Source organism: Centruroides sculpturatus, unplaced genomic scaffold (assembly GCF_000671375.1).
Source record: "Centruroides sculpturatus isolate CEXI.00-Female unplaced genomic scaffold, Cexi_2.0 scaffold600, whole genome shotgun sequence".
Taxonomy (NCBI): Eukaryota; Metazoa; Arthropoda; class Arachnida; order Scorpiones; family Buthidae; genus Centruroides; species Centruroides sculpturatus.
The window spans coordinates 137,397-155,614 of NW_019384814.1; the positions used below are offsets into that span (position 1 = coordinate 137,397).

The 18,218-nt window shown below is 29.1% G+C and overlaps 2 protein-coding genes across 4 annotated transcripts in view; both read left to right on the forward strand.

The window, feature by feature from the left end:
• The window catches only part of LOC111629825 (UPF0669 protein v1g209471-like), a 12,521-nt gene extending 2,669 nt beyond the window's left edge, over positions 1-9,852 (forward strand). For all 3 annotated transcript variants that reach the window (XM_023373732.1, XM_023373734.1, XM_023373733.1), the window contains exon 2: positions 8,937-9,852. In XM_023373732.1, coding sequence (XP_023229500.1) covers positions 8,950-9,537 — 588 coding nt within the window. In that variant the 5' untranslated portion in view covers positions 8,937-8,949 and the 3' untranslated portion in view covers positions 9,538-9,852. The remainder of the gene's footprint in view (positions 1-8,936) is intronic.
• Positions 9,853-17,277: 7,425 nt separating this feature from the next.
• Positions 17,278-18,218, forward strand: LOC111629827 (UPF0669 protein v1g209471-like). The gene has a single exon (XM_023373737.1). The coding sequence runs from the start codon at positions 17,315-17,317 to the stop codon at positions 17,900-17,902; it is 588 nt and encodes a 195-aa protein (XP_023229505.1). The 5' UTR covers positions 17,278-17,314; the 3' UTR covers positions 17,903-18,218.

Below are 18,218 nucleotides of genomic sequence, written 5' to 3' on the forward strand. Positions count from 1 at the left end.
TTAAAGATGATGATATATATTATTTTATGAATATTAAAAAAAGCACAAAAGTTGTTAATTTATTATATTTAGGTTTTAAATAAATAAATGTTAAATAGTGTTTTTAATGGTTTAAACATGGTTTTTTAAAATTTTCCTTAAAATTCAAAAAACAAAAACTGGTTTTATCAATTGATTTTTTTATTTAGCTCAAACTCTGCAAACACACAAACTGTAACATGAGTTGTAATTTATATTTGTCATTAGACCTTTGAATATAAAAATAAAACAAAACTGTTCAGATATCCATTTATCAAAATAATTTTGTAAATAAAGAGTAACTTTGACTATTGCAGTTAACTCTAAGTTCTGAAAATTTTTTTGTTTCTATGCACCTGGAGACAAAATTGTTTTTAACCCTCAGGCTACAAGGGGAATTTGTATAGCAAAACCAGTCAAATAACTTTCCCTTTGGACAATTTAGTGTTGAATAGATTGAGCCAGTTTTGTGTTTAAGTTTGGGATTTTTTAGTTTATATGGTAGCTATGACAGAATCTGGAAATTTTGAAGGTGAGCAAGGTAAGAAAGTTGTGCGTATCTTATTAGAACTGTTACTCGGTAAGAATCACAAGGTTTTTCACCTCACTGACATTAGCAAAAAATGCTTCTGGATAAACAAACGTATGTATGTGGAACTGTAAACAAAAATTGGATTAGAATGCCACACAATTTTCCTGATCATAGAAGGAAGGGGAATTTATGACCTGTCAGAAAGCTGAATTGTCTGTGTTTTGTTGGAAAGATAAAAGGGATGTGACAATTCTAAGTATGTGAGTAACAAAGAATTCTTGGATTTTGGTAAACATAACAGATCAGGAGAAATAATAATGAAGACAAATTGTATTTTAGACTATAATCATATAGATGAAATTTACACTACACTATCTGGAACCTGTAACCGGTGCGCATATATACTATATATTGCTGTTGACAAACGTTTTCAAGCGATCTCTTTGCTCTTCTTCAGGTCAACTGGAATTCCCTGGATGGAGTGTATTCTATTTGTTGGGATCGGGTGTCAATTCCAACGGGGTGGGTGTTTTCTGACATGCGCAGTTTCTGATGATGGCTGCATAGATAGCCAAAAACATTAGAAAATTAAAAATTTTTGCTGGAACACGCTGAAACTTTTTTTTAATTTTACATTTGTTCCAGTTAAGAAATTTTATTATTAAAATATTTTATCTTACAGTATATAATCAGTATCAAAATTTATCCCTCTCTGCAAACCCCTTTTTTGTAGACAGATTTCATCAACTGCAATTTAACTGACTATGGCATTTCTTGTGAACATTGACAGTACAGTAGCCCTTGTCAACTGCAGTGTGTAGGGAGAGTGTTTACAAAGTATTAGACTTTGTCATCACCAAAAACAAAATATTTGTTAATAATTGGGCTGCAGTTTGAAAAAAATTGTAGACCTACAAATTTCCACTGTCATCCATCTGTCTGTTCTTCCTTAATCTCGAGAACAAAGTTAGATAGATGAAAGTTGAGACAAGATACTTAAGAGCAGAAGGCTTAGATTAACTATTGTTATTTCAATACTAATGTTATTTCAATTCAAAACTTTTTCCCCGAAAGGAGTTAGATCAGTGGTTCTTAACCTTTTGAAGGTTAAGAACCACTGATCTAACTCCTTTAATACTTTTGAATATAAGAAAAATTTGCAGAACGGCAAACTCGCTAAGATCATAAAATAATAACAAAAATAAGCATGAATATGCCCTTTTAGTAAAAATTATAGATTACGGAATACATAATAGTAAAAGAAATATTAATTAAAAAATTATATTAGTGAAAACTAACTAAAGTAAGTCTTTTATAAAATGGAACTTCTTTAAATCAATTATAATGCAATACATGAGCTTGTGGCTTTTGCAGATTTCATGTCTAGTAAGTGCTACCTCATTTCTTTGTCTATATTATTCTCTCTCGTTTTAGAATTTTTTTATTTGTGAATGTGAGATCTGATTTCACATAAATATTATATTCAAAACTAACAAAATTTTTAATGCCTTGTGGAGAGATCTGGTTATTCGGATTAATTCTTCAAGGGTTATTTCAGAGAATTTCAAATATATCACTCTTTTGACAAGGTAATCAATTGTTCTTTTCATATTGAAAATTCACAACTGGATGTACTAACTGCATTGAATTGATTTTGTATCTAGTCATAATTTTCTATATTTAAGGAAGGAAATTTACAATTTTTTTCTTCCAAAAGTGTTAAATGTTCTGTTGTAATGGAAATAATTCTCTCAACATTTTTATTATGAAGTGAAGGAAACATATCTATTGTATTTTTTTTCTGATATGTGATTTTTCCTAAGAGATAATTTTCCTGAAATGTTGACATTTGTTAGGGCATGTCAAAACATTTTTTAATTGGATTAATGCTATGCAAGTATTTCCTAAGTATGCCATTTTAACACACCAAATATCATTTTTAAGACATTTTATAAAAGCATTTGTACCTTCATTTTGAAAAAAAACCAACAATTCATTCTTACGTTCTAAAAATGGTCATATTCCTTTACTTCCAAATAACTTACTTTACATCACATAAAACCTTTTGAAACTCCAGTAATACGTGTTTACAAAACAACGAATATTTTCGACCCTATCAGGGTCAGTTATGAGGAAATTCAAATACATGCAAAATGGAACTTACTTTAGTGTGTAAAAGTAAAGATTTGTACTGAGCTTCCATAGATATTCAGATATTTTAAAAAAGAAGTGTTTTTAATGATCTTGACTTGATGGAATTTAGCATATATATAACTTGGTCTAGGTTTTAACGTAGCCAGTAATGTTTTTGAAACTAGGAAAATATTTGAATTGATTAAACATAATGCTTAAATATACACAATTTCCCAAAAATTATTGCACTCTAACACACAAAACAATTTAGGAGCTAATTAATTATTATTACTATATAGTTTGGAAAATTAAATCATACAAATAATTAAATAAGCCTACCATTATAATTTTCCAAGCAACCCTAAACTGTTAAATTAAAAGAATGCTTTAATTTAAAAACGTGTCATCTTCATAGAATAACATACAATTTTAAACTTGATCAATATCTTAATTAATAGAAATAAAATTAAAGATGATGTCATGAATGACCTATTTTTGATGTCCAAAAAACAAAATATTTGATAATTTTCTTTTCTTAAGTAAAATATGAAGGAGAAAGTAGTTGATTGGTCATGCTATGAATCTTAATTTATTTTGCAATAAACACACTGCAATGATATGGCACCTTGAAGTATGAATGCAAAATGTAATAGTAGTAGTAATTATTATTACTTTATTCATTCATCCAACTACATGCCGAAATAATAGAATGACTGCAATTGCTAAGATAAATACCAATGAAAATACAGTGTTTAGCCAATATTTCTTTTAAATCAACAAATATTCTTATACTTATTATTATGTTATTATTAATTATTATTATTGTTATAAAATGAAAAAAAATATGCATGAAATTCTAAATATTCATTTTATATACTTTCCTGTTCAGGAATAGTAATAGTATTTTATATACTATGCTGTTGATAAAATATAAAATTATTACTATACCTGTTATTGTTTCATATTTCAATATGAAACAATAATTTTAATTTAATTTCATATTTCATCAATTGCATTTGGCTTTAATTTTTTATTTTATCAGATACACAATAAGTAGAAGTTACTTTTAGTTAAAATTACCTAAAAGTAACTTATATCAATAATGCATGCCTAAAGATGTTATAACACTGTTTTGATAGCCTTTCTTTAGATAATTTTTGACTTTCCTCCCCACTAATAAGCAGTTGGAACTTCTAACATAACTTTCAAACTATTATGTCATGAATTCAATACATTTATTACTGTTTATCTGTGTTTCTGCTGTCTCACTGCTGAACAAAATTAATTAACTTTTTGGTTGACAAACTACTGAGGTCACATAAGACCAACTATAAGTTTCATATAGAGGAGAAGGTGGTATTATGGAACCCCAATTACATTTTAGTGAATTATAAACAAGGTATCATAACTACACCCACATTTTTTGTGCAAAAAGTACTGGTAACTATTAAACTAAATGTTCCTAATTGGATTTTTTGCTAGTGTAACTATAAGTATGGTTTTTGAAGGTTTTGTACAAAAAGTCAAAGTAGGCTTAGAGAAAATCAGGTGGTAATATGGAACCTTACTATATATTTTCAAAAAATGCTTTAATGTAGCCAAAAACAAATAGGAAAGTACAAAAAATGTTAAATTATTACAAAATTGTTTACTCCAATGTATTTTATCGCAAAAGTGCTTTTTTAATAGAAAAATGACCTCCATCAACAATATATATTCCAGCAGCTCTTTTTCGATATTCTCTAGGAAGAATTGACTTTCTACCTAGTGTCTTTTTCATAAATTGCTCTGGACGAAATGTCTGCTTGCAAAGACAGAGTTCGGAGGAGTTGAGTTCCATATTACTGTAAAAGCACCAATGGGGTCCATATTTCATGCATCGCCATCTTGAATTAGCTTATGTCTGTCAAGACCAAAATTTAAAAAATGTGAACATCACACAGATTAATATGTACCCCTAAGTCTCTGGAACAGAATACATGCACCAGTGAACCTACAACTACACAATTTATTTAGATTTAGTATGTCTCTCTTTAATCCAAATTAGTAAAAACGGTAGACTTTCTCTCAGCTATTAGGTTAGGTACTCCTTTATTGCAAATCACAAATGCATTTCGGGCCTATATGAGCCCCTCTTCAGTGTAAATGCTCAGAAGACAGAGTAATGCTTTTCTAATTGTATGACACTCACAATGATAACTCCTGTGTAATAGTGTCATTCAATACACATGAATGTGTTTTTTTTGGATTATATAAAATATCATTGTGAGTGTCATACAATTAGAAAAGTGTTACTGTCTTCTGAACGTTTACACTGAAGAGGGGCTCATATAGGCCCAAAATGCATTTGTGATTTGCAATAAAGGAGTACCTAACCTAATAGCTGAGAGAGAGTCTACCATTTTTACTAATTCGGATTAAAGAGACACATACTAAATCTGTGTATTCATCAGCTACCACACCAGATATTGAGAAGAACTACATGATTTATATTTTAAAAATAATTAAATTCACTTAGCATTCAAAACTTGCAAATTTTGAAAAAAAAAAACAAATTTGCTGATTAAATACGGACATTTAACTGAAGTAAAATGAGTTTTCCCCTTGCTATGGATGTCTGCCTAGTTCAGTTCAGCCACAATCCGCTACAGTTCGCCTTTATCATCAGTTCGAAATGGGGTGGTTCCATAATACCCACAGTGTTCCATAATACCACCTTTTCCTCTATAAGTGACTATTACATGCTGTGAGTTCTATAAGTTTTTACTTAGTTCTTTATTTAAAAAAAATTTTTTTAAGTTTTAAAACATTTTTAAAAACTGATTTTACAATTTGAAAATTTCAAAACATTTAACTTAATTTTTAAATTTACACAAAGACCCTCTTTTCCTTTGTTTCATGAATTCATGCTAGTTTGCAGAGGAAGTTAAAGGGTGGTCCTTTTGATGAACAGATTGTAGATCCCACTCCCACCTGTGACCTGGTGTGACCTGAAATGCTGCTGCTTTGTGAAGTGCTGGTTTCAGTTTTAGGGGGACAGAACATTTTGCTTTTAATATATATATATATATATATATAGATATTGGCTACCATAACAAGCAAATGCCAGTTTTATGTAGAAGTCAAGTCTATACAACTAATTATTGATAGTAATAAACTGAAATAGATTCAAGCTTATTATTGGTCAGTTTCTGGTAGGTTTGTTTTAAGTTATGGCAATGCAACACTTTGGGCAATCTGCCTAGGGGAGATGCCTTCCAAGAGGTCTTTTTAAGGGAAATTGACCTCTATTTAGGCATTACAGACGTGGAGAAAACCTGGAAAACTCCACGTGGCCAGTCTGCCCAAGTGCAGCGCAAACCCATAGTCGAACTCCCCAGTGTTCAGAGTACGAAGACTGCTTGGCCACTAGTGGGCTTTCTTGTAGGACTGATTGCAATGTGGCACCCCCATATCATCAGATAATATATCAAAATTTAGAGGTATTTTGTTTAAGAAAGTATTGGGAAAGAATAAAATGAGAATTTAAAAATAATAAGTATTAGATTAATTAATGTAGCATCATTGAAATATTGAACTTATTTTTTTAAATTGAAATTTTTCAATTTAAAGGATTTAATTAATTAATTTTTTAATGCAGTAATTTGTTTAATTGGGCTGCAGTTTTCAAATTGCAGACCTATACATTCCCACTGTCATCTTCTTGTCTATCCTTTGTTAATCTTGTGAATAGAGTTAGATACATGACTGGTGTGACTATTATACGGAGAAATATGATGTACAGGGACAAGACACCACTAAAATCCAGATCAGATAAAGAAAGCTTAGGGGCCTTAGACTAATTAATTTTATACAAACTTCTGGTCTGGACTGGAAGTCATGTGATTTTTTTTAAATTAAAAGATGATTAAAAACTGCAGCCCAGCATTGTGACATTCATATTGTAATTCTTAATTTCAAGATATTATTCAAATCAAAGAAGTTAAATGTTAGTAAGTTGAAAATGTAACCTGTAACCTTGGTATTGTCATGCCCTCTATTCTACTGCCCATGAGATGACCTGATTTATGTGAACCCTATTAAGGGTGCAGTTGTTCTTTTGTCCTTCCTAAAGAATAAACGTGTGTTGTGTTCTTATGTCCATCTTTGTTCTTTTTTCTTTGTTTTACCTCGACACGATTCTTCATCAAATTCAAATCCTTACATTAAATTGATTTTTTTTCCTTTATAAATAACTTTTGAAGTGAGAATTATTCTACATTCAGAATATTTGCCAAGAGTTGAATCAAAGAAAAGTACATAATGAATTCAAACAATATTATATTTTTTTATTAATTATTAATAACATAAAATTGTTAATATTATTATTGTAATATTACATACTTTTTCCATTTCTGATGAATAAAAAAATATATATATTATCATAATTTATTTATAAATTAATCAGTTTTTGTCATAATTGAATATAATGCGAGTTATGCCAATATGTATAATATAAAAAATTTAGTTGCAAACAAATAATTAAATGCACTTAATTTGAATTTTAAAGTCATATCACAGATAATTACAAGTGTGGAACAGACAGAAAAACGGACAAAAAGATTCCTTTGCCTTAAGTTTTTCTAAGAAAAATTAATTGGCAGCTTTATCTCAGTTTGTGCTTGTTTTTTTATAAATCATTATGATCAATCATCTGAATTTCTTTGATAATGTATAATATATACAGTATAGCTTCATTACATGAACTATTTTGTATGGAATTTCTAAAGCTTTTCAAATTGACTTTACATTTGATATTAAAAATTTATTCTAAAAGATTGAAAAAAGATTGTGGTGACTGTCATGCCATTTTGATAGAAACTAGCTTAATACATGCTGGATATTATTGTGGTTTATATTCATTAAATTAGCTGATAATATAGAGAATAATATCAGTAAACAAAACTAAGAGTTAGCTGTGTAAATATTTTTAATTATTAATAAAATAATGGAGTGTAAAAGTTTTTGTATTAATTTTGTTATTTTGAAGTGTTATTCTTTAGTAAAATACAAAAAATATTATTAAGATCAATTTTTTATATTATTATTTTGTTTTACAGATATATAGTATAATGTGTAATGTAATCATATAGAATTCAGATCATACCAGAAATGTTTTTTTTTTATTCAGTAGATAAAAGCAACACGCTTCTTTTTAATTGCAATATTTTATATCAATGCTATAAAATGAAAAAATGTTTATTTCAAAAATCATACTTCTAGAACCTATTTCCGGTTTATTTCAATTATAAATTTTTGATAGTATAATTTAGATTTTGTCATATTATATTCTCAATAAATGTTTTTCTGTTTAAACTATGTTATAGCGCATATATATGAAAATACTAGCTGTTACCTGTGACATCGTTCGTGTGGATTTTGCCAGCAAACACCATTTATATTCAGTATTTCAACAACCATAGTAATTGTTATACAACACCTACTGCTGAGAATGATGAGAATTGCTGAGAATCAAACGAACTGTTTTCAATTTGATCAATTTTCTGGAGTGTTTACAATCGTTCTATAATCGAATCAATATGCAATAACAAATTCAAATTTAAAACGGTTTGAACATTTTGGTTAAAAAATCAAAATACACAACATTTCAGACATTGTTATAAATATTTTTATCAATTTAATACTCCTAAGTACTCATAAAGACTAAATATAATTGAAAACAAAAAATCGCATCTAGAATAGTACAGTAGAAGCCATTCTTCAGGTTAAGTTTTAATCCTCTCCCTCTCCCCAACAGGGGGGATTTCGAAAAATCCCTTCTTAGTGTGCGTTTTTATGATGTACCCTAACTGTGTACCAAATTTCACCTCTTTAGGTTCAGTGGTTTGCTCTGGACAATGATGACTCAGTCAGTCAGGACAAGTAATTTTATATATTTAGATAAATCCTATTCTAATTATAATACCTTAGTGTCAGTAGACATTACAATAGGTTAATCACAAAATTTAATGTATAATTAATATCTTTGTTTTTATTTTTAAGATATTCTATACAGTATGAATTTTTTTTTATTCTATTGAATTATTCTACTAAACTATTCTTTTGGTAATCACTTATAATAAAAATATTGAATAATTGCCAGACTATTATATTGAGAAAAAAATGTAGAATTTTATAGAAAAATTCCATTATTTATTGAAAATGAATGGAATTTTTAAATTATTAAGAATAATAATTTATTTTTTTGTTTCAGATGACTACTAACAATGGCAAAAGTTTGGAGTACCAAATATATAATGACTGTTTTTCTCTACCTATGTTTATGGGTTTCATGTATTTATTCTACAATTGTGTTCCACGAAAAACTGATTGGAAAAGTTGGAGCTGGAAACTATAGCTATTACACATTATCTAGAGAAGGTAGCATTACAATTATTCTAAATACTCTTCAAGGAGATAGTGACTTGTATATATCAGATCATACAAAACAGCCCACATTTGAAATAGAAAACCATAATTTACAGTCAGTGACTTGTGGATTAGATAGAATTGATGTGCCATTTGAATTCAAGCGTCCAATAATTATTGGAGTGTATGGTCATCCTTCTCAAGATTTCAGCATATATGAACTCGAAGTAATTGTCGACGATTCGCCAGAAGAGTACAAAGATTACAGTACAGAAAATTTATCGTCAGGTTCTTCCCCTCCACCACCAGTGCCATCACCATCTAAGAGATCACACGAGTCTGATGAAAATTCCACGCTCTGGTCTGTTTTTACCACTGTCTTACAAATACTCTGGACTGTTTTTATCACTGTCTTACAAATTGTTTTGGAGGCCTTTACAAGTTGACTACTCCATCAGAAAGCAATTTTATATATAATGTTATGTAATAAAAAATTATATATATATACATACACATGCATACACACATACCTTTTTTGTATAAAAATTCTATAATTCTTATGTGAAGGAAAGTTCTAATGATAATTTCTTAATTAAAAAAAAAACAAACACCATTTATTCAAGAAATATGAATTTATATTAAAATATATATATATGATTTGATAAAAGGAAAGTTTTATCAAATTAGTTTGAATAAGTTTTTTGAAGGAAATTTAAAAAAGTTGCTTGTAATGAGTTATTAAACTGTTGGTTTTTTTTTTCTTTTTGGATTATTATTATTATTATTAAATCAGTTGCAATTTTTTCAGAAAATGATTATTTTTGTGATTTTCTTCAATTTGTCTTCTAATAGAAATACTATATATAATTGATGCATAATATAACATTAAAAAAGTAATTAGAACTAACAAATACTTCCATTTAAAATCATCCATTTCATAACATTCAGTGACACTGTCAATTTGAAACATGTCCATGGAAAGAATAAAACTAAATTTATAATGCATTTTGACAAAATGTGCAAAGTCAATTTATTGGATTTAAGTAGACGATGAAAACAAATTATGCATTTATGCAAAATATGGTTTAGAACCAGTTGCTAAACATTCTAATACAGATATCATATATATCTGTATATATAACTTATATATATAAACATCACAAAAGAAGTAGCTTGATCAGTAATAAACCTCAATTAACGTGTCTAAAAGGCAGTGGCGTGCCGTGACATTTGATGATGGGAAGCTATGTTTCTGTAAGAAGCTGACATCCAGGGGCAATCAGTCAATTGCGCATCAGTGATGGTCTAGGCCCTCTAGGGTCCATTCGTATCATTTATTCGATAAGCCAGTAAAACCTTCTCAGACTTCTCTAAATGCATTTTTAATATCACAATTACATTCTGAATCGCTAGCCACGATATAAAGGCTACAATTAAAAATAAATAATAAAAACTGACTCAGTGAAATAAAATGTGTGGTGGATGTACCAGTACATACCTGAAAATTATACAGTAGAGCCTCGAAAACTCTGCACTCGATAACCTGGCACTCCGGATAACTCGGCCACACCTTGGCAGGGCAAAAAAAATCCTTAGTTAATTAATTTTCATTACAGACAGCTTTATAAAAGTATAAAAGCTCTCGTAAAGTATTTTTCTGAGGTCTGTCTTATCAGGTAAATTACTGTACACAGTGTATTCATTAATTTTCATTTTCATGTAGTAATGGCTCTATGCCTTCATAAAGGACATTCCTTTGTTTAAGGGTATTTGGGCAGTTTATTCTCTGTTGTATTCTCAAGCAAACAATACATACAAGTACAGTACAATATTTTCTGAGGAAACACGCATACGTATCCTTTTTTAACCCCATTCCCAATAACCCGGCATTTTCACAAACTCGGCCACCCTTTGGTCCACATTAGGCAGAGATTTCGAGGCTCTACTGTAATTAAATATAGCTTTGTAAAGAAACATACATAAAAATATAAAATATTCTTTACTTTTTAAATCTTAAAACAATGCACTTAGTCAAATAGCTCCCTACGAATGGAATCGAAGATGGTTGCAGAGTGTGCATACATGCGGACTGCCAAATCCCCAGGGTGCCGATACCGGTCAATGTCAAATATCTGTTTTGTCGCATCACTAGTATATCTCAAAGGACGCGACAGAGCTGTTGTAGATTTTAAACATTTCTCATCATAGCTGTAAAAATCTAAATATGTTAAACTTAATAGATTGTCCATCATTTGTTTTCTAACTAATTCATTTTAGGACCAAGTGTCCTCAGAAATTTCCAAAATTTACAACTTTTCGGTCACTCTCATTGAACTGGAAAAATTTCTGTCTTTATTACATTAATAATACAAAGAAATTAGTCTCCACTGTACTCAGCTAGAAATGGTTCAGTTAAGCTTTTATTGAAGTAAAATTTCGGCTCTTTCATCAGGGTTTTGTTTATGTCCCCAATTCCCTAATCGCTTAATTATTTAACTACTTCTTAAGTAGAAATAAGTCGAAACCGGTTACTTTGTACTCTAATATTTGTAGTCTTGGGAAAAAAGTGGAAAGACAAATTTTTATGACAGACGGATACATAAATCGTAAATTTAACGAAAATAAATTCTAGAGCTTTTTCTGTACCTTGTGCATCTCTCTCATTCATTAAATTTAGTTGTAAATGATGCTACCAAAGTAACAGTTAATTTTTCAACATTATACAAGANCTTATACTTATTATTATGTTATTATTAATTATTATTATTGTTATAAAATGAAAAAAAATATGCATGAAATTCTAAATATTCATTTTATATACTTTCCTGTTCAGGAATAGTAATAGTATTTTATATACTATGCTGTTGATAAAATATAAAATTATTACTATACCTGTTATTGTTTCATATTTCAATATGAAACAATAATTTTAATTTAATTTCATATTTCATCAATTGCATTTGGCTTTAATTTTTTATTTTATCAGATACACAATAAGTAGAAGTTACTTTTAGTTAAAATTACCTAAAAGTAACTTATATCAATAATGCATGCCTAAAGATGTTATAACACTGTTTTGATAGCCTTTCTTTAGATAATTTTTGACTTTCCTCCCCACTAATAAGCAGTTGGAACTTCTAACATAACTTTCAAACTATTATGTCATGAATTCAATACATTTATTACTGTTTATCTGTGTTTCTGCTGTCTCACTGCTGAACAAAATTAATTAACTTTTTGGTTGACAAACTACTGAGGTCACATAAGACCAACTATAAGTTTCATATAGAGGAGAAGGTGGTATTATGGAACCCCAATTACATTTTAGTGAATTATAAACAAGGTATCATAACTACACCCACATTTTTTGTGCGAAAAGTACTGGTAACTATTAAACTAAATGTTCCTAATTGGATTTTTTGCTAGTGTAACTATAAGTATGGTTTTTGAAGGTTTTGTACAAAAAGTCAAAGTAGGCTTAGAGAAAATCAGGTGGTAATATGGAACCTTACTATATATTTTCAAAAAATGCTTTAATGTAGCCAAAAACAAATAGGAAAGTACAAAAAATGTTAAATTATTACAAAATTGTTTACTCCAATGTATTTTATCGCAAAAGTGCTTTTTTAATAGAAAAATGACCTCCATCAACAATATATATTCCAGCAGCTCTTTTTCGATATTCTCTAGGAAGAATTGACTTTCTACCTAGTGTCTTTTTCATAAATTGCTCTGGACGAAATGTCTGCTTGCAAAGACAGAGTTCGGAGGAGTTGAGTTCCATATTACTGTAAAAGCACCAATGGGGTCCATATTTCATGCATCGCCATCTTGAATTAGCTTATGTCTGTCAAGACCAAAATTTAAAAAATGTGAACATCACACAGATTAATATGTACCCCTAAGTCTCTGGAACAGAATACATGCACCAGTGAACCTACAACTACACAATTTATTTAGATTTAGTATGTCTCTCTTTAATCCAAATTAGTAAAAACGGTAGACTTTCTCTCAGCTATTAGGTTAGGTACTCCTTTATTGCAAATCACAAATGCATTTCGGGCCTATATGAGCCCCTCTTCAGTGTAAATGCTCAGAAGACAGAGTAATGCTTTTCTAATTGTATGACACTCACAATGATAACTCCTGTGTAATAGTGTCATTCAATACACATGAATGTGTTTTTTTTTGGATTATATAAAATATCATTGTGAGTGTCATACAATTAGAAAAGTGTTACTGTCTTCTGAACGTTTACACTGAAGAGGTGCTCATATAGGCCCGAAATGCATTTGTGATTTGCAATAAAGGAGTACCTAACCTAATAGCTGAGAGAGAGTCTACCATTTTTACTAATTCGGATTAAAGAGACACATACTAAATCTGTGTATTCATCAGCTACCACACCAGATATTGAGAAGAACTACATGATTTATATTTTAAAAATAATTAAATTCACTTAGCATTCAAAACTTGCAAATTTTGAAAAAAAAAAACAAATTTGCTGATTAAATACGGACATTTAACTGAAGTAAAATGAGTTTTCCCCTTGCTATGGATGTCTGCCTAGTTCAGTTCAGCCACAATCCGCTACAGTTCGCCTTTATCATCAGTTCGAAATGGGGTGGTTCCATAATACCCACAGTGTTCCATAATACCACCTTTTCCTCTATAAGTGACTATTACATGCTGTGAGTTCTATAAGTTTTTACTTAGTTCTTTATTTAAAAAAAATTTTTTTAAGTTTTAAAACATTTTTAAAAACTGATTTTACAATTTGAAAATTTCAAAACATTTAACTTAATTTTTAAATTTACACAAAGACCCTCTTTTCCTTTGTTTCATGAATTCATGCTAGTTTGCAGAGGAAGTTAAAGGGTGGTCCTTTTGATGAACAGATTGTAGATCCCACTCCCACCTGTGACCTGGTGTGACCTGAAATGCTGCTGCTTTGTGAAGTGCTGGTTTCAGTTTTAGGGGGACAGAACATTTTGCTTTTAATATATATATATATATATATATATATATACAGATATTGGCTACCATAACAAGCAAATGCCAGTTTTATGTAGAAGTCAAGTCTATACAACTAATTATTGATAGTAATAAACTGAAATAGATTCAAGCTTATTATTGGTCAGTTTCTGGTAGGTTTGTTTTAAGTTATGGCAATGCAACACTTTGGGCAATCTGCCTAGGGGAGATGCCTTCCAAGAGGTCTTTTTAAGGGAAATTGACCTCTATTTAGGCATTACAGACGTGGAGAAAACCTGGAAAACTCCACGTGGCCAGTCTGCCCAAGTGCAGCGCAAACCCATAGTCGAACTCCCCAGTGTTCAGAGTACGAAGACTGCTTGGCCACTAGTGGGCTTTCTTGTAGGACTGATTGCAATGTGGCACCCCCATATCATCAGATAATATATCAAAATTTAGAGGTATTTTGTTTAAGAAAGTATTGGGAAAGAATAAAATGAGAATTTAAAAATAATAAGTATTAGATTAATTAATGTAGCATCATTGAAATATTGAACTTATTTTTTTAAATTGAAATTTTTCAATTTAAAGGATTTAATTAATTAATTTTTTAATGCAGTAATTTGTTTAATTGGGCTGCAGTTTTCAAATTGCAGACCTATACATTCCCACTGTCATCTTCTTGTCTATCCTTTGTTAATCTTGTGAATAGAGTTAGATACATGACTGGTGTGACTATTATACGGAGAAATATGATGTACAGGGACAAGACACCACTAAAATCCAGATCAGATAAAGAAAGCTTAGGGGCCTTAGACTAATTAATTAATTTTATACAAACTTCTGGTCTGGACTGGAAGTCATGTGATTTTTTTTAAATTAAAAGATGATTAAAAACTGCAGCCCAGCATTGTGACATTCATATTGTAATTCTTAATTTCAAGATATTATTCAAATCAAAGAAGTTAAATGTTAGTAAGTTGAAAATGTAACCTGTAACCTTGGTATTGTCATGCCCTCTATTCTACTGCCCATGCGATGACCTGATTTATGTGAACCCTATTAAGGGTGCAGTTGTTCTTTTGTCCTTCCTAAAGAATAAACGTGTGTTGTGTTCTTATGTCCATCTTTGTTCTTTTTTCTTTGTTTTACCTCGACACGATTCTTCATCAAATTCAAATCCTTACATTAAATTGATTTTTTTTCCTTTATAAATAACTTTTGAAGTGAGAATTATTCTACATTCAGAATATTTGCCAAGAGTTGAATCAAAGAAAAGTACATAATGAATTCAAACAATATTATATTTTTTTATTAATTATTAATAACATAAAATTGTTAATATTATTATTGTAATATTACATACTTTTTCCATTTCTGATGAATAAAAATATATATATATTATCATAATTTATTTATAAATTAATCAGTTTTTGTCATAATTGAATATAATGCGAGTTATGCCAATATGTATAATATAAAAAATTTAGTTGCAAACAAATAATTAAATGCACTTAATTTGAATTTTAAAGTCATATCACAGATAATTACAAGTGTGGAACAGACAGAAAAACGGACAAAAAGATTCCTTTGCCTTAAGTTTTTCTAAGAAAAATTAATTGGCAGCTTTATCTCAGTTTGTGCTTGTTTTTTTATAAATCATTATGATCAATCATCTGAATTTCTTTGATAATGTATAATATATACAGTATAGCTTCATTACATGAAATATTTTGTATGGAATTTCTAAAGCTTTTCAAATTGACTTTACATTTGATATTAAAAATTTATTCTAAAAGATTGAAAAAAGATTGTGGTGACTGTCATGCCATTTTGATAGAAACTAGCTTAATACATGCTGGATATTATTGTGGTTTATATTCATTAAATTAGCTGATAATATAGAGAATAATATCAGTAAACAAAACTAAGAGTTAGCTGTGTAAATATTTTTAATTATTAATAAAATAATGGAGTGTAAAAGTTTTTGTATTAATTTTGTTATTTTGAAGTGTTATTCTTTAGTAAAATACAAAAAATATTATTAAGATCAATTTTTTATATTATTATTTTGTTTTACAGATATATAGTATAATGTGTAATGTAATCATATAGAATTCAGATCATACCAGAAATGTTTTTTTTTTATTCAGTAGATAAAAGCAACACGCTTCTTTTTAATTGCAATATTTTATATCAATGCTATAAAATGAAAAAATGTTTATTTCAAAAATCATACTTCTAGAACCTATTTCCGGTTTATTTCAATTATAAATTTTTGATAGTATAATTTAGATTTTGTCATATTATATTCTCAATAAATGTTTTTCTGTTTAAACTATGTTATAGCGCATATATATGAAAATACTAGCTGTTACCTGTGACATCGTTCGTGTGGATTTTGCCAGCAAACACCATTTATATTCAGTATTTCAACAACCATAGTAATTGTTATACAACACCTACTGCTGAGAATGATGAGAATTGCTGAGAATCAAACGAACTGTTTTCAATTTGATCAATTTTCTGGAGTGTTTACAATCGTTCTATAATCGAATCAATATGCAATAACAAATTCAAATTTAAAACGGTTTGAACATTTTGGTTAAAAAATCAAAATACACAACATTTCAGACATTGTTATAAATATTTTTATCAATTTAATACTCCTAAGTACTCATAAAGACTAAATATAATTGAAAACAAAAAATCGCATCTAGAATAGTACAGTAGAAGCCATTCTTCAGGTTAAGTTTTAATCCTCTCCCTCTCCCCAACAGGGGGGATTTCGAAAAATCCCTTCTTAGTGTGCGTTTTTATGATGTACCCTAACTGTGTACCAAATTTCACCTCTTTAGGTTCAGTGGTTTGCTCTGGACAATGATGACTCAGTCAGTCAGGACAAGTAATTTTATATATTTAGATAAATCCTATTCTAATTATAATACCTTAGTGTCAGTAGACATTACAATAGGTTAATCACAAAATTTAATGTATAATTAATATCTTTGTTTTTATTTTTAAGATATTCTATACAGTATGAATTTTTTTTTATTCTATTGAATTATTCTACTAAACTATTCTTTTGGTAATCACTTATAATAAAAATATTGAATAATTGCCAGACTATTATATTGAGAAAAAAATGTAGAATTTTATAGAAAAATTCCATTATTTATTGAAAATGAATGGAATTTTTAAATTATTAAGAATAATAATTTATTTTTTTGTTTCAGATGACTACTAACAATGGCAAAAGTTTGGAGTACCAAATATATAATGACTGTTTTTCTCTACCTATGTTTATGGGTTTCATGTATTTATTCTACAATTGTGTTCCACGAAAAACTGATTGGAAAAGTTGGAGCTGGAAACTATAGCTATTACACATTATCTAGAGAAGGTAGCATTACAATTATTCTAAATACTCTTCAAGGAGATAGTGACTTGTATATATCAGATCATACAAAACAGCCCACATTTGAAATAGAAAACCATAATTTACAGTCAGTGACTTGTGGATTAGATAGAATTGATGTGCCATTTGAATTCAAGCGTCCAATAATTATTGGAGTGTATGGTCATCCTTCTCAAGATTTCAGCATATATGAACTCGAAGTAATTGTCGACGATTCGCCAGAAGAGTACAAAGATTACAGTACAGAAAATTTATCGTCAGGTTCTTCCCCTCCACCACCAGTGCCATCACCATCTAAGAGATCACACGAGTCTGATGAAAATTCCACGCTCTGGTCTGTTTTTACCACTGTCTTACAAATACTCTGGACTGTTTTTATCACTGTCTTACAAATTGTTTTGGAGGCCTTTACAAGTTGACTACTCCATCAGAAAGCAATTTTATATATAATGTTATGTAATAAAAAATTATATATATATACATACACATGCATACACACATACCTTTTTTGTATAAAAATTCTATAATTCTTATGTGAAGGAAAGTTCTAATGATAATTTCTTAATTAAAAAAAAAAACAAACACCATTTATTCAAGAAATATGAATTTATATTAAAATATATATATATGATTTGATAAAAGGAAAGTTTTATCAAATTAGTTTGAATAAGTTTTTTGAAGGAAATTTAAAAAAGTTGCTTGTAATGAGTTATTAAACTGTTGGTTTTTTTTTTC